Genomic DNA, 25,293 nt, shown 5'->3' with positions numbered 1-25,293 from the left:
ACTGACTGCCTTACAATCTTCATTGTATTCAACCTCACAACTGTGTGAAACAGGGAACATTTATCCCCATTATACAGATGGGAGAACTGAGAATGAATGGGCCAAGATGGTCAGAAATAGCAAGCAAACTGGGGTATCTAAATTAGGACCCTTTAAAGGGACATGATTTTTCAGAAATTTTGAGCACCTGCCCTCTGAAAACCTGGTCCCTTTAAGATGCTAATGTTGGACACAAGCCGAGACATCCAAAAATCATTGGTGATGTCTGAAACTCTTGGGCTCAGTGAGTTGCTCAAAGTAACATGGGAAGTCTATGGCAGAGCCGGTGTTAGATCCCCATTTGTCCTAGGCCATAAGCTAGTGCTCTAACCACTGGACAATCTTCTGCCATGTGCCACTGTGCACCCTAACATGATAGGAAGCCTGTAACCACAGATGATGGCTGCAGGAAAGCAATACTAGTGAGAGACTTGCTAGGGCAAGACTGAATAGAGATTTCTGGGTTTGACCTGTAGTTCCTGCTCAGAAGCCCCTTCAGCCCTCAGATAGATCACTAACCAGTACTCCACTGAACAGAGCTGGGACTGCTTTGATCTCAAGCATGTGCTAGTCAATTTATTTTCTTTCCAATATTTTCACATCTCTTAAGTAATGAAGTTGAAAACCAGACAACTGATGGATGAAAAGGTCAGAGCATATTCACCTCCCCACAATATAAGGCAGCTCTTATATATCTGTACTGCAGCTTCCTCATGGCCTCTTGAGTCTTAGGGACAAAATGCAAGAGCAATGTCAGCACGTTTACTCCGCCTATAGAGTCTGGCACAGCACATGGCTGAGTTGGCTGATTTACATTTGTAAAAGAGCCAATTCATGTTTCTATATATTTTGGCCAAACATCTCAATTGTGACATGTAACTGTGGCCAATTTCATCCTGGAGCCAAATGGAGAGAAATGAAGCTGACCCAAGAAATATAAGGCAGGAGCCAAGAAAAATGATGACTTTTATGTCAGTGAGAATCCCACCATCTGTGCTATAGACACTGCAGACACACAGCCGAACACAGGGCTGAACATTGCCTTGATGCTACATGGAAACGAATACGTCTTTTAGGTATATCTCAGACTGAAGTATCCCACATTACACTGCTGGAGGGGGAGACAGAATTGTTCAGGAAACATGGAAGCTCTCAGGGCTCACTGGAATGTTAGACATGGATAGCCAGAGCCAAAATATGCAGTTAGAAAATGGAGAAAGGAACAAGCCCCAGACTTGATTGATTGGAGAAGAGAGACTGAGGCTGATCTTCCAAGACCAAGTGATGACTTCAAGGAAAAAATGCTGTAATTGGATGGCCAGAATGACCTGTTCCTTCTTTTACTTTAAGAGCTGGCCCATAACATGGTGCTCCATTTAATCCACTCCCGCAGCAGACAGAATTAATTGGCACATTCTTACTTTAACTGATCTGGCACTGTTGAAATCTCTGGAAGTGAAAGAAAAGTAGGACATACTGCAGTAAGACAGCCTTGCAGCCTCCTCGGTAAAATTAGCAATTCCCACAGTATGTAAGGGATCCATTAGAGATTAACAATGTGGGTCAAATCTTGCCCTGGCTGACACAGTGCTCAGCATGTTCTCTGCTGCAGGAAAGGACTGGAGCAGGCTGGGGCAACAAAATGCTACTCCTTTTAATTGAGTCTCATGTAACTTCTCACTGGCCAGTCGTTGCTGCCAATTGCAGCATACATGCTGCTCAGCTAGGAGTTTAAAGTCTGGTGACCCCTCATTCTCAGACCATGCTCACTTGAGGCCATGGCATGCAAAACACCATATTAGCCAGCACTGTGCAGAGGTTATCCCTTGCACACTGGCCAGCACTATGGAGAGGATCTGCTCTGCAGCTTTCCTGAGGCAGGGAAGATATGTTCCCTTAGCTGTCCATACCTTGTATGCCAATACAGCAGGGCAATTCTGGAGCTTGCAAAGTGAGAACAGAGAGTAGTGAAGAATAACAGATTCTAGGTAAACAGAGTTCCAATGTATGGGATGTGACACTGGTTATGACAGGATCCCTATTTACATAGGGACGTGCACATGCACAACTGCCCCATATGTGCTTCCAAAGCTGTGCCTTTGCTCCCTTGCTTTATGCTGTGGGGTTACACCTTTCCTTTCAACCAGTGCTCTACACACTCCCTTTACTCCTCTGTTCTGTTCTTTAGCAAATTCAGCAAACAGCTCTAGTGCCCACAACCATCTCCCCACTAACAGACTAAAAAAAAACCAAATCAAACCGCAAAACACTATAAAGTACACTATAAAACTTCTTAAAGTAAAAGAAGGAACAGGTCATTCTGGCCATCCAATTACAGCATTTTTTCCTTGAAGTCATCACTTGGTCTTGGAAGATCAGCCTCAGTCTCTCTTTTCCAATCAATCAAGTCTGGGGCTTGTTCCTCTCTCCATTTTCTAACTGCCTACCCAAAAAGCAGCTAAAGAAACTATCATAAGCAGATGCAACTCAGCAATTATAGGGAGCAGCCTGATAAAACTAGAAGAGCAGGGTCCTGTCTTGATAACTGGGCCCTTCAATCCACTTGAAATGCAAGCTCAATTGTTAAAAAATATCTGGAAGAGGAGAATAATCTACAGTAACCAACATTGATGGTGCGCAAGTCAAGTTGCTTTCAATAATGAATGTTAAAAACAGGTGCAAGAGAATCAGACAGAGAGACTAAATTAGTCCAAACTGACATGATTTAAGGGATGTGTTGAAAACATGCTTGGTAAAAACAGAAGATGCAGAACCAAAAATTAATGAACCAGAATTGGTGCATCACATATGATACCTAATTGGTAGACAAAATATTGAGAGGTTAGGCTGTTTCTCTCTCCGCTTGTATTTTGAGTCCTTAAAAAAAGAGAAAGAAGAACAAACTGAGGCTACCAAAGTAAGCTTCACTATCATTGCTGCCACTTATCTCCTGGCACCCTAGGCCTGAGAGAGATCCTCACCAGACTGGGCCAGAGAGAGGGACCCAGAGGACATTGCCACCTCTGCTGGCTCCATGTGAGTCCCAAACATCACCTGGGATGAAATGGGATCAGACTTTAAAGACAGCAGCAACAGTTCCGGCCTTTCGCTTGGAGTAAGATTGACTCATATGCTGCAGGAGAACAGCCCTGTACTTTGGGATATTTCAGCTCTGTGTCCAGGCTTGGACACAATGGCTTAGGGCCATGACTTGATTAAACTAACTCAGACTTACTGGGCCAAATTTGGCTCCAAGATCCTGAAATCTTTTTGAAGCCAATAAGAATCGCACACTCATATCTAAGCCCAGAATTTGGTCCTGTGTCGTCAAGATTCTCGTTAGCTGACATGAGTTCATTTGTGGTTCCACTGCTAGTCTCTTCCCACCTCATTACATGTCTATAATTACATGTTAGTCAGTAATGCTTGAAAAGCACTCAGATGAGGGATGATATGCTTTTGCTTATTGTTAAGCTTCACCAGCCCCAGAGGGCTAGCTCTTTTTTTGTAGCATGTTCCAGAGATTCCAGTTTTCTTAGTGACATGAAGCTTTCTTGGCTCACTCATTATATTTCTTGGGTCAGTGTTACTCCTTTCTATATAAACAGAATAACCTTCACACACAAACCAAGTGCTCCCCTGTGTACTTTAACCATTGGCCATGCTCCTTCTACACAGAGGCTTATGGGGATGACAATCTTACTCACAGAGGGCTCCATTTATACCAATGCACAGAGATGCTTGAACCATGAACTGATTCACACCACCGGGAGGCAGCTTTCGCTTCATATGTCTCACCTGCAGGTTCCACAAGGGTCAGAGGAGCGGAATTAGCTGATAAGCAGGACTCCATATGCACCCTGCTGGGGAGGATACCCAGCAGAAGCACCGAGTTATGCCCTATCTCCGATTACACCCTCTTTTGCAACTGTGCTGGTGTAATGGCTTTCATCGTTGCCAGCACTGAGGGTTAAACCAGAGCCTCACCGAGCTAAAAACACAGCTTTCTTTCACTTCCAACTGTTTTCCTTGATTCTTTCTCCTCTTCCATCCCTGGGTCCTCCCATTTCACAGATGGGTTAATTGGATAAAACCAGTAAAAGCAAAAGCCCGTCTCTTACAATTCTTTCTACAATGCTCAGAAGGATCTATACTTCAGACATGTTTTAAAAATCATTGTAAATCAGGAAATGGCAGGGTGGAGTGAAGGGAAATTGGAAAGAACTCTCAGCTTATGAATGTATAATGCAAGAACATGAGCTCCAGTTCCAATCCAGTCTTGCCAACAGTTCCTGGACTGAGTTCCTCTAACAAAAGGGGCATTATGATGGTTAAGCAGCCTACAATTTGAAAGGAAGAGAGCGTCAGAAATTATGTGAGTAAAAAGGGACACTGTCAAGTAAATGCTCTTGAATGAGGTTGCTGTTTACACCAGTGCAAATAATGTGCAGAGTTGACATAAATCATTCCCATTCAAAGTAGAAAGTTACACTCACTTTTTGAAGGTGTAAGGAATACTGCATTTGCCATCCCCAAGTTGGTCTACACTCAGGCCAGATTGATGCAGGGGCTTTAGAGACTACAGCCCAGGGCCTTGACCTAAGGAGGCTCCACAAGATCACAGGTTTCATGAGACTCTGCTGCTTCTTTTCATCCGGCCTTTGGCAAGTCTCCCAGCCTCGGTGCCCCTCCACCAGGACTGGAGCCATAAGTGCCAATTTGCCGACATGTCCCTGCTGCCCCTAGGTGAGGGGCATTTAGGATATCTCTGTGCACTGTCCTCTCACCCCCAGAGTTGGCTCTCCAGCTCCCATTTACCGGGATCCGTGGCCAAAGGGAGCTGCGCAGGTGAGGCCTACAGTCACAGGCAGTGAGCGCAGCTCATAGTGGCCTCGCCCCTCCTCCTAGGGCCTAGACATGCGATCCTGCCTTAGCCCCCAGGCCTTGGGGTTGGCAAATGCAATATTCATTACTGACCAGGAGCCACTGAAGGTAAGCCCCTCCTGGCTGAAGTCTGCACCCCGCACCCTCTCCTGCACCCCAAGCCCCTACCCAGCCTGGAGCCCCTCCTGCACACAAACTCCCTTCCAGAGCCTGCACTTTGAATTTCCTGATGCATCTCATCTCCCTGCTCCATCCCTGTCCCCACTCCACCACCACTCCTCCTCCCACATCCCAATTTCCTATCACAGCCCACTCCTGCACTCCAAACCCCCAGGTATCCCACAAAGTCTAATAGTTCCAGGCCCAGAGAATTGATAATCCAGCCCTGTCTACACTTACAATTTAGGTTGATATTGCTAAATCATCAGGAGTATGAAAATGCCACACCCCTAAGCAACATGGCTGTGCCGACCTGACCACTCTGGAGATGCAGGTAGGTAGCCAGAAGAATGCCATCCCTGGGGGAGATATTGTTCCTGCTCTGAGGGGAAACCTCCCCCCCACAATGGGTTTTGGCTGTGTGCAGACACTATGGGTATATCTAGATTACATGCCTCTGCCAACAGGCATGTAAAATAGGCTACCCAACATAGTAAATGAAGCCGGGATTTAAATATCTCCGGCTTCATTAAAATAAAAATGGCCACCACGCTGTGCTGGCTCAGCTGATCTTCAGCAGAGTGTGGCAGTCAAGATACAGATTGGTCGACAAGGGAAGCCTTTGTCGACTGCTCTGTTATGCCTCAGCAGAGGTATGTAATCTAGACATACCCTAAGGGTGTGTCTAGACTACAGGGTTTTTTTTTTTAAAAAGTGGCCTTTTTTCGAAAAAACTTCCCCTGCGTCTAGACTGCTGCTATGTTCTTTCGAAAGTAAATCGAAAGAATGCGGCAGTTTTTTCGACCATGGAAAATCTCATTTTACGAGGAATAACACCTTTTTTCAAAAGAGCGCTTTCGAAAAAGGAGCTATGTAATGCAAACTGTACTTTATTGTAAAAGAGCATCCAGACTGCCTGGCTGCTCTCTTTCAAAAAAGCAACTTGCTTTTTTGAACGTACTGGTTGTAATCTAGACATGCTTTTTCGAAAGTATCTTTCGAAAAAGCCTCTGTCAAAAGAGGCTTGCAGTCTATTTGTAGCCATGAGTCTATGCTGAGCTAGCCACACTGGGATAATCCCTGTAATGTAGACTTGCCCCAGGTATTCAGAACCATGACTCAGTCCCCAAGGAATCAGGAGGTTTAAAAATTGCCACCACCCTCTGGAATCTTTTTCTTTGTCTGGGTTTTTGAAACTTCAGGTTGCACTTGGGTCCTAGTTTCCAACTTTGCTCTGCAACTGCAAGAGCTAGAAACCTTTTTTTTTTTTAAATGAAAGCTGAGTGTTTGATGCAACATCACCCTTCCAGCAGCTGGGACTTTAAGAAAAATGCCAAATACGGTGAGAGCAGGAAGCACTGTGTAAATTACTATACAAGATGAGGACGGAGTCTCTGCTGGCCTAGTTGTCTTTATGAAAATAAAACAAATATCTTTCCCTGTGGCTCTAAGAGCAGCTTAGGTTATGAATACTGCAGCACTTCTTACCTTTTCATTTACTTTCTCTAAGCTGTTGGCATCCCTTTGGGACAGGGAGCAGAAGCCCCATGCCTAGACCAGTAGGAAAAAGGCTAACCCCTTCTGCCCTGTATATGGCCACAGCAGTTCCTTTCCAACGCATACAGGGTTCTTGTACTGGGTTAATCCAAGGACATTCCAGAAACAAGGCAGGTGAAGTATTATCTTTTATTGGACCAACATCTGTTGGTGAGAGACAAATTTTCAAAGGACACTCAGGAGGGGAGTCAGGTGACAGCTGCCTAGAACCAGTGCAGACTATAAGACTACGTCCACACTACAAGGTTTTTGCGCAAAACCAGCGGTTTTTGCGCAATAGCCAGCAGTGTCCACACCTCAAACACTTAAATAAGCAGAACAGAACAGGACTTTTGCTGGTAGAGTTATTCCTCTCCCCATGAGGAATAACTCCTTTTTGCACTACAGCTCTTGTGCAAAAAGGCAGGTGTGGACGCTCCAGAGGGGTTTTTGCACAAAAGCACAGGTGTTCTGCAAATGGCCATCAGAACTTTCTTGCAGAAGAGTGTCCATGCAGTGTGGATGATCTCTTGCACAAAAAAGCACATCGCTTGTGCGATGCGCTTTGAGGTCTGGATGCGCTTTTGTGCAAGACATTTTTGCAGAAGATCTCTTCCGCAAAAGGCTTCTTGCGCAAAAACCCTGCAGTGTAGACGAAGCCTGATAGGGGCTGTTTGTCACTCGGTGCAAGAGATTGACAAGGAGTTTCTCTGGCTGCAGGATTGTGGGTGAGGACCGTGTTAGGGTTGAGGAGAGTCAAGCTGCGTCAGGCCGGGGGAAGGAATCTGTTCACCTTGCTCCCGTGACTCCATCCAGAAAGGATGAGGCCTGGAGGGCTAGAAAGGGATGGAGTCCTTGTGAACTCCTGCTGCTGACCAGGAGAGGAACTAACTGTTTTTATGTTAGAATAAATCAGCCCCTAGAAGGGGGAATGTGATGTGAACCACCTAGCGTGTGTATTCCATAGAGAGTCACAGCAAACGGAGGGTTGGGCTGACTAACCAGTTGCCAGGATGGGACAGACAGATCCTCTCACAATGTTCTCGCATGTCTCTCAGCTCAGACAGTGCACACAGGTCTTTCAGGATATGTTTCCTCTGGAATTTTTTTTTTAAAGTAAAGATTTCTATGGCATTAGTTTGGCAAAAGGGTAGCTTACAAACCCTAAATGTGATCTGAGAGAGCTCCTCTGTTCCTATGTTTCATAGCATAGGCGGGCACTAAGCAACCACTGCTCCCATTGAATTCAAAAGCTGGCACTAGGCACTGTTGAAAACATCTTCGTAAAAGGCTGTCCTGGTTTTCAAGGGCCTTGGAACGTGGGTAAGTGAGGAATGGCAGGGCAACTTGAAGGGTTACTGACACTAGCACTGGGGAGCATAAAATGTAGCACACAGCCAAATCCAGCCCATCATGTTCCTTGGCCCACTAATGTCCCATGGCCCAATGGGGCACTGAGGCAGGCTGCCTACCTGCTGCAGTCCCACACACTGCTCAAAGCATCCGGCTGCTGGGACAAGAATGTCTGCATGTACATCCCTTGGTGGGAGGGGGGCATTGAGTCTCATTGCTCCCACACCCCAGCGCCATTCTCACTACTCCCAATGGCTGGAAATCAGCCAAAGAGCACTGCAGGGGCTGTGCTTGCAGGTGCTGCAGCCCCCTCGCACACTCTGAGCAGAGCCAGTTCTGCTCCCCAGCCTGGAACCTCTTTCTGCCCCCAAACTCCTCATTCCCATCCCCACCCCTGAGCCAGCATCCCCAGCCCAGAGCCCACAGGTTCTCCTGGTTGTCCCACACCTCAGCCCCCTGCCACAAACCACAAGAGGAGGTGCACATAGGGCTACATGCTCCCCCCAAGGCAAGGGGCTGGGGCCAGCTAGCAGCCATCAGGAAGGCGATTGGGCCAGCACCAGCAGCAGGAAGCCACTCCACGCCACCCCCCTGTACTCAGCAGCAGTGGCAGTGGGAAAGGTGCAGGAAGGTGTCTAGACCCCCTAGGCTACCTGGGATAGGGGAAGAGGCGGGGTGGGGAGGGGTGGAGCAAGAGTGGAGAGGGTGGAGCAGGGGCAGGGAGAGGCTGGGCCTGGGAAGGAAGGGGGGTTGTCCCAGCTCTTCCCCGGGTTGGGGGGGGCATATGTCTGATAACCCCCCTTTTCCTGTCACCAGTCACCTCTGCCCCAACCTGGAGCCCCATTCCCACACCCTAAACATCTCATCCCTGGCTCCACTCCAGAGACTTCACTCCCTCTTACACCCCAATTCCCTGACTTAATGTGCAACCCTCTCCCACACTGTGAATCCCTTGGTCCCATGCATGGCCAGTCCAGAGCTCCCTCCCACACCTCAGAAATGCTTCCTGGGATTTGTGGTTTGGAAGCCATAAGTTCCCATACTTTTCTATTTGCTTGTCAGACTAAGTCTCCCATCATGCACCAGGGTCTCCCCTCTTAGAGAGGGGAAGCAGTGCATCCTGGGAGATATAACTGAGCCCCTAGAGGACAACAAGGACATTTAAGCAACTGAATTATATCTCCTATGAGGTATTGCAATAGAAATATTGCAGGATTTGGGCATTCAGTTTTTTAATGAAAAAGTATTTTTTCTGTCGAAAGTGGACATTTTAATGAAAAGTCCATTTTGTTGAAAACCCAATTTTTCCAACAGTTTTCACTGAAAATGTTCAACTTATTTCCATTTTATAGTTGGGATAACTAAGGTGCAGCAAAGGATAGTAGTTGCACATTGAGACAATGACATAACAAGTGTGGTTCCACAGGGGTCTATTTTGGGACCGGCTCTGTTCAATAGCTTCATCAGTGATTTAGGATTGTTATAGAAAGTACGCTTATTAAGTTTGCAGATGATACCAAGCTGGCAGGGGTTGCGACTAATCTGGAGGATAGGATCATAATTCAAAATGACCTGGACAAATGGGAGAAATGGTCTGAGGTCAATAGGATGAAGTTTAATAAAGACAAATGCAAAGTGTTCCACTTAGGAAGGAACAATCAGTTTCATACATACAGAATGGGAAGCGACTGTTTGGGAAAGGGTACTGCAGATAGGGATCTAGGGATTATAGTGGACCACAAGCTGAATATGAGTCAGCAGTGTGATGCTGTTGCAAAGAAAGCAAATCATTCTGGGATGCATTAACAGGTGTGTTGTGAGCACGACACGAGAAGTCATTCTTCCGCTCTACTCTGTGCTGGTTAGGCCTCAATTGGAGTATTGTGTCCAGTTCTGGGCACTGCATTTCAAGAAAGATGTGGAGAAATTGGAGAGGGTCCAGAGAAGAGCAATGAGAATGATTAAAGGTCTAGAGAACATGACCTATGAGGGAAGGCTGAAGGAATTAGGTTTGTTTAGTTTAGAAAAGAGAAGATTGAGGGGGGACATGATAGCAGTTTTCAGGTATCTAAAAGGGTGTCATAAGGAGGAGGGAGAAAACTTGTTCATCTTGGCCTCTGGGGATAGAACAAGAAGCAATGGGCTTAAACTGCAGCAAAGGAGGTTTAGGTTGGACATTAGGAAAAAGTTTCTAACTGTCAGGGTAGTTAAACACTGGAATAAATTGCCCAGGGAGGTTGTGGAATCTCCAGCTGTGGAGATATTTAAGAGTAGTATTCTATGACAGAGGCTGGACCCACGACTCCTGCACTAGAAATCACTTGGAGCCTGAGAGTGAACTCATTGGTACCAGTTTAATGCTGAAGTAACTTTGCTGATTAGTGACATTATGCTTCTATCACCATGTCAGTTCAGAATTTGGCTTAAAAGCTGCACTTTTGAAGCTAGAAATAACAAAAACAAAAATGGTTGTGATTCTTTCTACTTAAACTGATATAAATCAGGAGTAATTTCATGGATAGCAAACTTAGTAGCTGGGTAAAATTGGTGTGCATGGGGGTCAGAATCAAACCCAAAAGATCCACCTTTAGAAAAACCACCAAAACAGTAAGAATAGTTATTTATTTATATTCCATTAGCACATAGAGGCTTTGTGTAAGATCAATGCTCTGTTGAGGCAGTTTCTTACTATATGTTTGTACAGTGGGGCCCACTTTTTGCTGAGGCCCCAAGTCATTAAAGCAATCTTAATCATAATACTAGTGTTAGGCATTATACATGTATATAGTAAAAGACAGTCCCTGTCCTAAAGAGCTTACAGTCTAAACCCACAAGGCAGACAAATGGTGTGAGAAAGGAAGCCTTATTATACCCATTCTAGAGATGGGGATCTGAAGCCCCAGAGATTAGAAAACTTGCTCAAGGTCACAGGGGGCATCTATGGCAGAGCTTGGAATTGACCCTAGAGCATCCAAGTCCAACTCCAGTTCTTTAAATATAGACCCTCCTTTTGCTCAAGGATAGGTTCACGTGGGTGGGTGGGTGGATAGATATAGCAGATGCCAATAAATCAGCTGATAGAGTCATCTTTAAAACTGAAAAGTCATCTTGATCATTTGAAAGAAATATGAAGACTGGAAAAAATACATTTGCTTTCCTGAACTAAGGCCATCCAAGAAGCATAATACATGTCTTCTGTGAGAAATGATATAGATTAGCCACAAGTTATCTGGCTTCAAGCAAGGATTACTGTGTGACATTGGCCTCTGTTATGCAGGAGGTTAGGTTAGATGATCATCACAGTGATCCCTGCTAGCCTTAAAACATAGACAGTGCTCTACTACTTACCAACACATTGGTTGCTTTCATCCATTTGGTAGCCAAACCGACACATCAGAGGTCTCGTAGCAGTGGGGTAGTTGGAAGCTGGAGGTGGTGGATAAACATTTGAATAGGGGTTCAGATATGGTGATCGATAAACTGGATTTGTTCGGGGAATGCACAAATAGCCACCATTCTGGTTAACACACACCATATCTCCTCTGCAGGCTTCGGGAATAGTCCGACATTCATCAATATCTGGAAAAATGTAGTAACAGAATGGCAATTAGATCAGCAATTTCCACAATTGGTTCTTAATGTGACACATGCACAGAATAGCGCATATGAAAATACTTTAGATTTTGTTGAATTTGTGATACACAGCATGTGCTAGGAAAAGCTATGCCAATCCCTTCCTTTGTGGAGTCTCACTTTGAAGTCAGCTCACATCATAACAGGAAATAAGGCATATTTTCAACCTAGCATGTGTGCTACTTGTTCTACTTTACAATTGGGGGAAAAAACACTTTTCTATAGAAACTCAGTTTAAACACGGAGTGCACATGGCTAGAGCATCCTACAGCCTGTTTCTCTTAATGGATCTGTCCAAGCCACAACATTCAGATCCAGATTTCAAACACTGGTGGTTTGGTTTGCCCAGCTGTGAAACTTGGATCCTGATATAGGACGCTGCAGTGCCTCCCACACACAAAGGTTGAGATGCTCAAATATGGGGATTTGATTCGGGTCTCTTTTTTGTTCTAACTGGGATTTTTTGGGTTGACCTTAGAAAGATGCAGAGAGAGCAGCAGGATCTGAGCATTTGCTTGTCGGGAGGGTGGAACTGCTAGATTACTCAGACAAGGCACCTCAGCTTTTAGGTTAGTGTTTTTATCTTACTGTCTCTTAGTGTAAGTGGAAAGTGCTGTATTGACAGCTCTGAAGACTGAAGTCTTCTGGTCATCCACAGAAAAGATGTTGCTTGGACAACAGTGTAGCAAGCTTCCCTACACTGCCCCAAAGTGCACCTTAATTCTGACCTAGAGGGGAAGAGGAACTGAACCTGCCAAAAATAGCTACTAGGGGATATTTATGATGCTGTACCCATGTCCTCTAGCAACTAGACTGAGCTCCCATACTCATGTAATCATAGCCACGTGAAAACCACTGCACCCAGTCTGAATGAGGACATTTTCATTCATAAGGAATGATGTGGGTGACCAATTTCTAAAGGACTTTTGCATAACTGATATATATTTGCCAAACACTGAGAGCATCCCCATCAGCCAAAATACATGGATAGTAGCATATTATTCATTTAAGCAAGCCAGCGGGTATGAACCCCAGTTTAAATGAATTGATTCCATCAAAATCCTACCTAAGCATTGCCCAGAGGCACGGTCCAGGTCAAACCCGTTAGTGCATTGCTGCTAAAACAAGAAAAGAAAGGACACTCAGTGATTGTGAAATGGGTTGATGACAAAAAAATAACATGATCATCTGGATTATTATAGTCCAATGTGTTCACACTGTACAGTCTGCAGAAGACTAAGAGAGCCCCTTCTTCAGAAGACACATGTAATGACTCTTACATGAGAAGTCAGCAGGGTTTGAACTCAAAACCCTCGGCACTGTGGCACGGAACTCTTACCTTAGTTCATGCAGCGTTCTATAAGCTGGTAGCAGTAGCAGGCTGTCATTCTCTAAGGCTATGTCTAGACTACATTGCTCTGTCGACGGAGCCACGTAAAATAGTTTATGTGGCATAGTCAAAGAAGCGGGGATTTAAATAATACCCACTTCATTAAAATAAAAATGGCTGCCAAGCTGTGCCGACGATCAGCTGATCAACCTTTGTCGACCGTGTCACATCTAGACTGCTGCGCTGTACCAGATCAGCTAATCGTTGGCATAGCGCGGCGGTCATTTTTATTTTAATGAAGCAGGGATTATTTAAATCCCTGTTTCTTTGACTGTGCAGAATAAACTATTTTACATGGCTCCGTAGACATAGTCTAATAGAGCAACCAAAACCTAGCCTGCCAGTTACTTACAGCTTAATGGATAGGCCACTGGATGGGGACTGAAGACAGCTGGGTTCAATTTCTGGATCTACTACCAATCTGAGTGACTTTAGACAAGTTACCTCCATTCAGTTTCTCCCTCTGTCAAATGGGAATAATGATACTGACCACCTGTTTTGCCAAGCACTTTAGGATCTATGGATGAAAAGTGCAACATACAATCTAGGAATTATTATTACGTCTCCTGTTAGTAGTAGATGTAATAAGGTGTGTTCTTAAAAGGCATTAGCCAACTCTAGTGTTGACAAGGCAATATATATTTTTAAACACACACTAAACTGCTGGAGTTGGAACCTATGGTATAACCAGCTTAGCACACATACAGACCTGTTGCTAATACCACATGTTTAAATCCTACTGTAGACAAATCCTTAGGGAAAACTTTTTTCAAGGGTGCAATCTTGCCCTGCTACACAGCCCATTAGCAGGACTTGACCTGAGATCTTCAACACGGCAGTAAAGCCATCTACCATGTTAGAAGTTACTCCAGTAGGGCCTCCTCCAAAACCCAGCAAAGTCGGTGTAAAGATGGTCATTGACTTCAATGGGTTTTGGATCAGATTGGCAGCTGGTAACATCTGGTCAGCTAATAGAGGCAAGATACCCAATTTGTCAGTAGGTTACAGGGCATCCATGCTATACGTCGCCCCGGTATACATCCGTTCCACACTAAAGTCATTGATGCTTGTAGGAACTGATTTGTTATAAGTCCTCCCATTCCCCACTCTTAAGTCATGCAAAAAAAAAACATGTGGGCAAATGGAAGTCAGCCACGGGGAAAAAAATTCCCTGCTTTAAGTTGTTTCGCTATAAGTCCAAGTTTTTTGGAACGTGTCTTGGACTTTTAGCAAGGACGGCTTGTACACTGACATTGTAAGAAACCGGGACAGAGAAAATAGGATGCACTGGAAGAACCAGAGTGCAGAAGGGCTTTGTGGTGTTTTTCTTCTGGGCATCAAGTGAGAAGTAATTTTTTCTAAAAGTATTTAATGTCAGTAGAAAGTATTGACTTGATGAGCTGGGAAGGGAAAGTGTGTCATGCATACATGGGCAGTCAATGAAGGTAAGGCTGGGGGCTGGGGTGGGTCTCACCTCTTTTATGGTGAGACCCTGCCCCCCAGGGAAGCCAAGCCACCTCCCAGCCTCTCCTCCACACCATGAGGAGGGGAGAAGGGTGGGTGGGTGCTCACACCCCAGCCTTCCAGGTCCAGAGCACAAGAAGGGTATGTCCCCAGTCCAGGAACATGTGGAGAGCAGGAGGCACGCGGCCTGAGCCTCTCTGGTCTGGGAGCAAGGGAAGGGCGGAGGCCACACAGTCCCCAGCTTCTCCAGGTCTGGAGCATGGGAAGGGTGGGCACTCCAAGGCAGTAACACATGGCCCCCAGAACGCCTACAATAGGCATTCTGGGGACAGAGCACGGGTGGGGCCAGGCTGGTGGTTTGGGAAGGCAATGCCTTCCCCTGCCTAGCATACCGGCCACCTATGCATGCAAGTAGGAGCGATAGAATGAGTGGAATGAACAAGGCACTGACAGAGGCATTTTGAAGAGACTGATGGGACAGGGCAGGAAATATATAAATAGTCATTTAAATACGTGAAGCAAGCCCCTACATCTACCACAAGAGCACTCCAGGCCATCACCTACAGATACAGAATATATGGTGGGGAAATCTACCTGTACTTACGTTGACATTATAGGATGTTTGAGCATCATCTGTGGGAAGCCAAAGGTATTGTGATGGGAGAATAAACAACAGGCTGCTATGTAAAGAACATACACGTTCTGCGTACTTCTAACTTCTTCACCTAGCTACAGTGACATTCTTCACACCTTGTGGCTGTTGTCTATGTTGGATAGAACTGGTCAGGAACTTTTAGATGAAAAATCTTTAATTAAAAAAGTCAATTAGGTGAAACAAGGTACTTGTGAGAATTAGGTTGAATTCAACAAATGTCTCTTTAAAACAACAACCCTGAAAATAAAGTTTAGAAATTGTCAAAATGATGTCCTGTTTTGACATTTTCAAAATGAAAGGGTTCCATGTTTTTTCAGCTGGAAATGATTTTGTTTTGAACTTTAATTTATAGAAAATAAAAGTTTTAAACAATTAAAATATCAGAATCAGAATGAAATATTTCAAAATCATAAAAGAAAAATTTCCATTGACTCAATCCAATTTTTTTATTTTATGTTCAATTTGTGATAGGGTTTGATATTTCAGCTTTTCATCCCAATTCAGGATGGGAAACAATTGCAAAAATCGCTAAACTCTCACAGTATGGGAAAGCCATTTTTTTGCCCAGTTCGAATGTTAGCAACAGTATCAATTAAAAAGCTACATGCAGTCAACTATCAATCCAACAGGAAATAAAACCTAAATTTCAAACTCTTCTGTAAAAGGTATTTAGAAACACAACCCTAAAAAAATGCAGGATTATTAGCTTCAAATCAGAGCCTAACATCACTTTGTGCACTCCCTCTCCCCCCGGAACAGGAAGGATGAATAAAATTGGCTTGAGCGAGGCTTAATTCAGGTGGGGACTATGTACGCTTCCTCATGCAGCTCTACTAATGTAGTAACCCTCAGTCCTGAGCTCCTATTCCCAGGAATTAAAATGACAACTAGGATGACATTATCAGGCTCCCAGGCTCACAGGTGAAAGGCTGAGAACTGGAGCCTGCAAACTTTCCACACACGCAGAACTCCCATTTATATCAATGAGTTCCAAACTCATGTTCCAGTGAGGGTCCTCTCTGGCAGAACTCAGGTTTCAAAACTCCTGTGTGGATTCTTATACACATTTATTTTCAAGAGCCACGTAGTTCAGAGGGGCTACGTCTACACTAGCCCCTTTTCCGAAAGGGGCATGTTAATTTCACAGGTCGTAATAGGGAAATCCGCGGGGGGTTTAAATATCCCCCGCGGCATTTAAATAAAGATGTCCGCCGCTTTTTTCCGGCTTTTAGAAAAGCCGGAAAAGAGCGTCTACACTGGCCCCGATCCTCCGGAAAAAAAGCCCTTTTCCGGAGGATCTTTGAAGTAGGAATAAGATCCTCTGGAAAAGGGCTTTTTTTCCGGAGGATCGGGGCCAGTGTAGACGCTCTTTTCTGGCTTTTCTAAAAGCCGGAAAAAAGCGGTGGACATCTTTATTTAAATTCCGCGGGGGATATATAAATCCCCCGCGGATTTCCCTATTACGACCTGTGAAATTAACATGCCCCTTTCGGAAAAGGGGCCAGTGTAGACGAGCCCAGGCAGTGTCTGGTTTTCTTTGAAGTCTGTCTTTCTTCAACAATTTCCTGCTGACTTGACAGTTCACATGAGAGTCCAGAATCCTGCTGGCTCCAACTCCTCCAAGCTAAACCCTAGACCACATAGCTTCCTGTTCCTTTAAGTCCCAGACCACATTTCCTATTCACCTGCTATCTAAGTAAGCCTCATGCTCTGCAAGGCTTTAGTATAAGAGAGTATATGTTTTCAGTGTGCTCATCTCACCTGTGCTTTCCCAGGGCGTGCAAGGCAGGCTGCCAGTATGAAAATAGTCAGAGTCCTGAAATATGCATAGAAAATAAGATGTAAACATTTTGATGCACATGTTCATTTCACAGATTTAGATATGAGGATAAATAGATCTAATGCTATATAGATATGAGATCTATCCCAACTATATATTTAAACTGATGGGATTTAAATTAGTTATTACTGCTCAAGAAACAGATCTTGGAGTCATTGTGAATAGTTCACTGATACCATCCACTCAATGTGTAATAGTTGTCAAAAAAGTGAACATAACATTGGGTATCAAGAAAGGAATAGGTAATAAAACAGAAATTACCACATTGCCGATATATAAATCCATGATATGCCCACATCTTGAATACTGCATGAAGTGGTGGTCACCACATCTCAAAAAGATATATTGGAATTCAAAAAGGTTCAGAAAAGGGCAACAAAAATGGTTAGGGGAATAGAATTGCTTCCATATGAGAAGAGATTAATAAGATTGGGACTTTTTCAGTTTGGAAAAGAGATGATGAAAGGGGGATATGATTGAGATCTATAAAATCATGACTGGTTTAAAAGAAGTGCTATTTACTACTTCTTATAACACAAGAATGAGTGGATGAAATTGTGAAATGAAATTGATAGGAAGCAGGTTTAAAACAAACAAAAGGAAGTACTTCTTCATACAATACACAGCCTGTGGAATTCTTTGCCAGAAGATGTTTTGAAGGCTAAGATTATAACAGGGTTCAAAAAAAGAACTAGATAAATTCATGGAGGATTGGTCCATCGATCGCTATTAGCCAGGATGGGTAGGAATAGTGTCCCTAGCCTCTGTGTGTGAGAAGTTGGGAATGAGTGACAAAGGAAAAATCACGTGATGCTTATCTGTTCTGTTCATTCCCTCTAGGGCACCTGACATTGGCCACTGTTGGAAGACAGGATATTGAGCTAGAAGGACCTATAGTGTAACCCAATGTGGCCATTTTTATGAGGCCAAATTAATCTCTGCACTCCATAGAGCCGAACTGTAGAGGAATTTGGCCAGTGACATATAACGTTACAGCTGTGGCCCAGACTCAGCTCTCCATTAAGTCAGTGTTCTTACTTGGACTTACACCACTGAGATCCGAATCCAGTCCTAAATATTTGTTGACTAATCTGTGTCTTTTATAACAATCTATGCTAAAGCTCTTTAAAGAGCAAGTTTATAATAGCCAATGATAAAATTTTACCCTCTATGGCACCTTTCATCTGAGAATCTCAAAACCCTGCACAAGCATAAATTTAGTCTGCAATATCCTTAAGAGTTAGATAAGTATTATACATAGTTTACAGATGGATAAACTGAAGCACAAACCTCACAGAGTAAGTCATTACCAGGGCTAGACCAGGCTTCATCCCCAAGAAACTACTCTCAAAAATCAACATATTTGTTAGGGGCAGAATTTGTCTCTTTACTCACACTGAATATTAGGTGGCTCTGTAAGTAGATGCATTGTGTCAGGTCATCAGCTGATATAAATCAAAGTCATCAGTGACACTATCCTGATTTACTACATCTGAGAATCTGGCCTTTGTATTTTCAAACAACTTCTTGTAGAGCAAGGAAATTCTCAGTGACAGAATCTGGCCTTAGCTATTAAATATTTGGCTGTCTCTTGAGCTTTGATCTACATCAGTGTTCTTTCTTAGCTGAGCGCTCGTACAGCCACCCAGGAGAGATTTAAATGCCGCTCAGCTGATTAGCAGAGCACCCACAGTGCCCACAGCCAGCAGCATGTGTTTCTACTGGTGGTGTATATCTGTACATGCCTCAGTACACATAACAAAATTTATTCTACACATGGATCAAAAAAATAGAGGGAACTTTGATCTACAGTACTAGAGTATGCTCTGTCCATAAAAGTATGCTGGCCAACTCAAAGTGTTGGCTGTTAACTAGTGCCAGATATAAATTTGGAAAGAACAATAAGAGATTTATTTTATTTTCTGTGCGCTTCAATTTCAACATTTTCCAGTTTCCGTATAATAAAGGTGCTTTTCAATAAAATTTAGAGCCATGTCTCATTTACACTGGAGAATATTACTGACTGTCTAGAGTATATACAGTATATTTCAAAAAAACAACATGGGAAGCAGGAAAAATTTAGGCAGCCTCAGTTGGGCTATCTAAAGGAGCAGCCAATTTTCCCTACAGGCTCTTTTAGCTACAGCAAGTCTAGCTACTGAACGTGACCTATTAGGCACATCAGATGAAACTACTCACAAACTGACAAGCACATTTTAAAACATCAATGTTTTAGTTGAGCAATAAGCACCAAAATGTACACACAACCCCTAAGATGGTTGGTCATGGTGCGGAGTAGGCAAATGTTGCTTGTCTGGAAAGTTAGGTAATAACACAAACTGGCAAATTCTGTAAAGACGTTCCCCTAGAAATGGAGGCAATACATGTAAGGCACTATGTCATCCATTTCAGACTGCATTTCTTTTATGGGTCCCTTAAATCCTTGGAAGTGGTAGAGCATATTTTCTCAAGCATGCCCTTTGTAAATTACTGTTCATTCATTTTGTGTATAGAAAGAAGAAGAATGGAAGAAAAAGCAATACAAAGTTTTATTGCTCTGTGTTAAGTGCTAACTGGGCTATACTTTGTTGTACAACAAAAATTCCTATCTTCTTACTGACAATATTCACAACTGTATACATCCTTCAGTTTCAAGAACTAAGAGCCACTAGATTGTTCTGAGTTATGGGAAAGGTGATAGAATAATACAGACCATTTCCTGGAGGGGTTTGATCTGCAGTCACTAGTTCAATTGACTTTATTTTGTTAAATTCCTTGTCCCCCTGGGAATTATTAACAGACATAACACAACCTCCTAACAACATTGTTTTAGCTGGTCTTGTTCATTTGTTCAGCAAATTATTATAAAATAGCAATTAACTTCTGCAACAATAATGAGTGAAGTGTAATTAAATTACTGTGAATTGTATCTCCAGAGAAAGCAGCTGTGATTTTAGCTAGAAGACCCTTAACTGTAACAATTCAGCATCCCCCCTAGAGACAGATTCCCAAATGCAGAATACTGCATAGATGAAGATGGAAATTGCTAGAGACAGCACAGCTTTTATAACAAACAAAAAAGAGCCTTACCCCATCTTTGACCCTGTCTTTTTGAAATGGCTTTAGCTAGTGATCTGGCATAGTGGCTCCTAGCCACAGACATTTTCCATGAGTAGGTTACCATTCAGTGAGTAAAGAAGAATGGTGCACGGTACCTACCTCTTTACTTCTTGCATGTCCAGCATTGGTTAGGAAAGGTGGAAAAAAGAGAGTCTGCACTGCTGGATAACTAAAAAAAGTGTCTGAACATCAGCGTTTTGCTAGCCCTTGAGTTCCTCCGTCATTTGTATTCCAAAGAATGAAATATCAAATTATAGACAGGGCAGAGAGAGGTCTGCTCCTCTTCAGTCACTGGAGAGAATACAGCAAAAGCACCTGGTTTTGCTTAGTTCTCTTCTGTAATTCAGCATTAAACCAATTGGAGGAGGAATGTTAAAAATGAACACTTCATTTTCTAAGTATGTTAAACAATGCAAATGGGGGCCTCAGTCTGGGGACAGCTGGTTTAGATTACAGAGCTCACCAACTGGCTAGACTCCTCACAACAATCTCGAACAGCCTGCCAGGATAAAAGACTCACAGCTTTAAGGAAAGCCTCTCCTACTGCAAGCTTTACAAGCAAACGTGCCCGGGTGCAGAGGCAGCCCTGTTATTGGATAGAAGCCCTTATCAAGGGGCTGGAAAACAGACTGTTTTCCTTTCATTCAGAGCATAAAACTAGACGTTTTAGGGGCCCTGTAGCTGGTGTCTCAGCTCAGATGATGAATATGCAGCACAGCAATACTTCATGCCAATGGCATACTGCTGAAAGCTCTGGACCTCTGGGATATGAATGATTTGAATTCATGGCGATTGCAATTACAGGGACTATATAATTTTGATTTATTTGAAAATGAGGGAAAACAGATTAGACATTCAAGAGGCAGTAACTGTATTGTCTGAAATTTTGGCCATTTGCAAGTTGATGCCAAACTTAAGGCTTCAGTTTGTAAAATGGAAGATTCTCAGAAAACCTGCTGCACTTCCCTTCTGTTTGTTTCAAGGTTGCCACTTTGACTGAAGAAAGGTACCTTTTGGGGTGTTGTGTGGTTTTGCCACAGACCTTTCGTAGGTCACGCAGAACATATATAAAAATGATCATACTGGGTCAGATCAATGGTCCATCCAGCCTAGTAACCGGTCTTCTGACAGTGGCCAATACCAAGTGATTCAGAGAGCATGAACAACAGGCACGGTATAAGAGGCAGGGAAAGGCAATGCCTTCTCAAACTGCTATGCTTCCCCCCCCCCCCACACACACACACACGACTCCCTCCTCCTCCCACCCCCCACATTCAAGTGCAGCTGCTACAGGCTCCTGGGGCTTCAGCTCCACCAAGACAGCAGTTTGTGCTGCAAGCCCTCCTCATGTTCCAGGACTAAAAAGGGGCCACCCATCTAACCACCTACCCTGTATTCAGGGGGTGGGGGCAGGGAAGGCCAGGCCTGCAAGCTACCCATGCTCTAGGGAGACTGGGGAAGGCTGTGGGCCGCTCATGTTGGGGAGGGGGAGTAAATTTCCTTGCATCTGTCTAATAACATATCTCTGTGATGTCTGTGCCAATAAATTCTTGAGTCAGTCCTAAGTGGAACATAGGATTTGGTCCAAGAGGTGAATATTGCTGGACTGCTTGATAATAGTGATCATAAATGTAACATCCTTGGGGAGAAATGTGTAGAAATCCCACCACAGTAGCATTTAATGGGTTTACATCCCTGATCATCTTGGCAAAGAGTTATTGATGGATTTATTCTACGTGAACATACCTATTTCTTTCTTGAACTCAGTTATTCCTTTGGGTTCTTTTTCACAAAATCCCCTGGCAACAAATTCCACATATTGACTGTGTATTGTGTCAACTACTCCCTTACGTTTATTTTAAACTCGCTGCCTATTATTTTTATTGTGACCCTTGCTTCTTGTGTTATGTAATGAGGTAAACAACACTTCTCTATTCACTTCCTTATTCCACACCATTCATGATTGTATAGACTTCTATACAATCTATTCTATTGTATAGACTTCATATTTCCCACCCCTTAGTCATCTCTTTTATAAACTGAACAAACCCAATCTTTTTAATCACTCCGGCTGTGTCTACATTGGCACCCTTTTCTGGAAAAGGGATGCTAATGAGACCAGTCGGAATTGCAAATACCGCGGGGGATTTAAATATCCCCCGCGGCATTTGCATGAACATGGCTGCCGCTTTTTTCCGGCTCGGGGCTTTGCCGGAGAAAAGCGCCAGTCTAGACGGGATCTTTCGGAAAATAAAGCCTTTTCCGGAAGATCCCTTATTCCTGATTTTAAGAGGTATAAGGGATCTTCCGGAAAAGGCTTTATTTTCCGAAAGATCCCGTCTAGACTGGCGCTTTTCTCCGGCAAAGCCCCGAGCCGGAAAAAAGCGGCAGCCATGTTCATGCAAATGCCACGGGGGATATTTAAATCCCCTGCGGCATTTGCAATTCCGAAGTGTCTCATTAGCATCCCTTTTCCGGAAAAGGGTGCCAATGTAGACACAGCCTTGGTGAATACCATATGGTCCTGGTGTCTTATGTTTAATTTATCAGTTTGTTCTAAGACCTCTTTTATTGACACTTCAATCTGAGAATTATCACTTAAAAAGAATGGCTCGGGTATGGGAATCTCCCTCACATCCCTTGCAGTGAAGACCAAAACAAAGAATTCATTTAGTTCCTCTTCAACAGTGTTATTTCTCTTGAATATTCTTTTAGCTACATAGTCACCTAGGCTACGTCTACATTGGTATGATCTTGCGCAAATACTCTTTAATGCAAGAGTTATTGCATTAAAGTATTTGCGCAAGAGAGTCTACACTGGCATGTGCTTTTGCACAAGAGATGTGCTTTTGCACAAGAGCATCTGTGCCAGTGTAGATGCTCTCTTGCGCAAGAAAGCTCTGATGGCCATTTTAACCATCGGGCTTTCTTGCGCAAGAAATTCATGTTGCCTGTCTACACTAGCCTCTTGCACAAAAACAGTTGCACAAGAGGGCTTATTCCTGAGCGGGAGCATCACAGTTCTTGCGCAAAAAGCACTGATTTCACACATTAGAACGTCAGTGTTCTTGCGCAAGAACTCACTGCCAGTGTAGACACGCAGCATGTTTTTGCAAAAAAGCGGCCGCTTTGGCACAAGATCGCGCCAATGTAGACATAGCCCTAGAATGTGGCTAGACTATGGAGTTTTTTCAGAAAAAGTGGCCTTTTTTGAAAAAACGCCACCTGCATCTAGACTGACATTACATTCTTTCAAAATTAATCCAAAAGATTGATGTAGTTTTTTTTGAAATTGGTAAACCTACTTTTACCAGGAAGAACACCTTTTTTCGAAAGAGCTCTTTTGAAAAAAGGTGTTCTTGAATGCAAACTGTGCTTTTTCGAAAGAGAGCATCCAGATTGCCAGGGTGCTCTCTTTTGAAAAAGCAGCTCGCTTTTTTGAAACTCTTGTGGCTTGTCTAGATGATCTCTTTCAAAAGAAGCTTGTAGTCTAGACGTAGCCTTAGTGCCCAACTGATTGTCTGGCAAGCTTCCTGTTTCTGATGTACTTGAAAAAAAATTGCCCTTAGTTATGTCTTTTGCTTGTTGCTCTTCAAATTCTTTTTTGGCCTGCATAATAATACTTTTGCACTAGACTTGCCAGACTTTATGCTCCTATTTCTCTCAGTAGGATTTGACTTCTAATTTTTACAGGATGCCTTTTTGCCTCTAATCACCACTTTAATTTGGCTTTTTAGCCAAGGTGACATTTTATGGTCCCCTTCCCCCTTTTTTTTTTAAAAAAAAAATTGTGATATACATATGGTTTGAGCAGTGTTTTTAAAAAGTTTTCATTCAACTTTGAGGTATTTCATTCATGTGACTGTTCCTTTTAATTAGCTTTGTTTTTCTGTATTTCCCCTTTTTGAAGTTAAATGCTACTCTGGTGGGATTTCTACACATCCTCTCCCCCTGCCCCCACCCAGGAATGTTACATTTAATTACTTTATGATCACTATTATCAAGCAGTCCAGCTATATTCCTCTCTTGGACCAAATCCTATGTTCCACTTAGGACTGACTCAAGAATGTATTGGCACAGACATTACAGAGATACGTTATTAGACAGATGCAAGGAAATTTATGCTGGTGCAAAAATGCATATAAAAATTAAATATAGATATGCGTTATACTTATATGGCATCTTCCATCTGAGGAGTTAAAGTGTTTTGCAAACTTTAATACTTTTATCTTCCCAGAGAATTTAGAAGCTCTGTCTGTTTTACAAGTGAGCAAACTGAATGACAGAAAAACTAAGACCAACACTTTCCAAAGCATACAAGTCCAACTGAAGTCAATGGGAATTGCCTATTCTTAGAAACTCTGAAAAATCAGGCCTTAGTCATCTACAGCTGGGAGTCCAATTTGTGACACTCACCACTAGTAGCCACTTGTGAAAGTTTGTCTCTTAGCCCTTGTCTACACTAGGAACTTATTCTGAAATAACACCCTTCCCCCAATTTTGAATCTATAAGCAGTGTGTCCATACTACCATGCCCGTTATTTTGAAATAATAGGCCATGGAATTCAAACTCTGTACCCAGCTTTTCACAAGGAATAATTCTAATTCCAAAATAGTAATTTTGAAGTAACGTTAGTATAGATGCTCCGATGACGCTAATTCAAATTTATTGGCCTCTGGGAGTATGTCTACACAGCAAAGTTATTTTGAAATAACAGCACTTACTTCGAAATAACTGTGGTAGTGTCTACACAGCCAAACCGCTATTTTGAAATTATTTTGAAATAGCGGAGGGCTTATTTTGAAATTTGTAAACCTCATTCTATGAGGAATAGTGCCTATTCTGAAATAGCTATTTCAGAATAAGCACTGTGTAGACAGGGATAGGGGCTATTTCAAAATAGGGGGCCTCCAGCCCTTCCCAGGGTGCCCTGGTGGCAGCTCTGGCCACAAACAGAAAACTTCTCCCCCACCCCTTCCCCCAAAGCTCTTAAAGGTATAGAGTCTGTCCAGAGCTTTTGTGGCTACCATCAGGCCTGCCAGCTCTGAGCTACTGTGCTGCTGCCCCGACCAGTGGCACAAAATGAGCCAGCCAGCCAGCCCTCCAGCAGTCCTTGGGAGCAGTCTTCCAGCTCCCAAGAGTCTGCCAGGGGCCGGAAGAGACAGGCGCCTTCCTGGTCTCGTGCAGAGGTCATGGACCTTATTGAGGTTTGGGGGGAT

The 25,293-nt window shown here is 43.4% G+C and overlaps 1 protein-coding gene across 2 annotated transcripts in view; it reads right to left on the bottom strand.

Annotated features, from left to right (window-relative positions):
• The window catches only part of FBLN5 (fibulin 5), a 70,734-nt gene extending 50,156 nt beyond the window's left edge, over window positions 1-20,578 (bottom strand). Inside the window, exons 1-4 of one of the 2 annotated variants that reach the window (XM_006133653.5) lie at window positions 20,173-20,578; window positions 16,875-16,929; window positions 12,671-12,719; window positions 11,320-11,550 (exon numbers count right to left, since the gene is read on the bottom strand). In XM_006133653.5, coding sequence (XP_006133715.1) covers window positions 11,320-11,550; window positions 12,671-12,719; window positions 16,875-16,929; window positions 20,173-20,198 — 361 coding nt within the window. In that variant the 5' untranslated portion in view covers window positions 20,199-20,578. Of the gene's footprint in view, window positions 1-11,319; window positions 11,551-12,670; window positions 12,723-16,874; window positions 16,930-20,172 lie in introns of both variants that reach the window. The other variant, XM_006133652.5, reaches the window with a different exon arrangement.
• Between the last annotated feature and the right edge of the window lie 4,715 nt (window positions 20,579-25,293).

This window comes from Pelodiscus sinensis, chromosome 5 (assembly GCF_052426305.1).
Source record: "Pelodiscus sinensis isolate ZL-2025 chromosome 5, ASM5242630v1, whole genome shotgun sequence".
NCBI classification, from domain to species: domain Eukaryota; kingdom Metazoa; phylum Chordata; order Testudines; family Trionychidae; genus Pelodiscus; species Pelodiscus sinensis.
The sequence above is the reverse complement of the archived record's forward strand: the minus strand, read 5'-3'. Positions and strand labels throughout refer to the sequence as shown.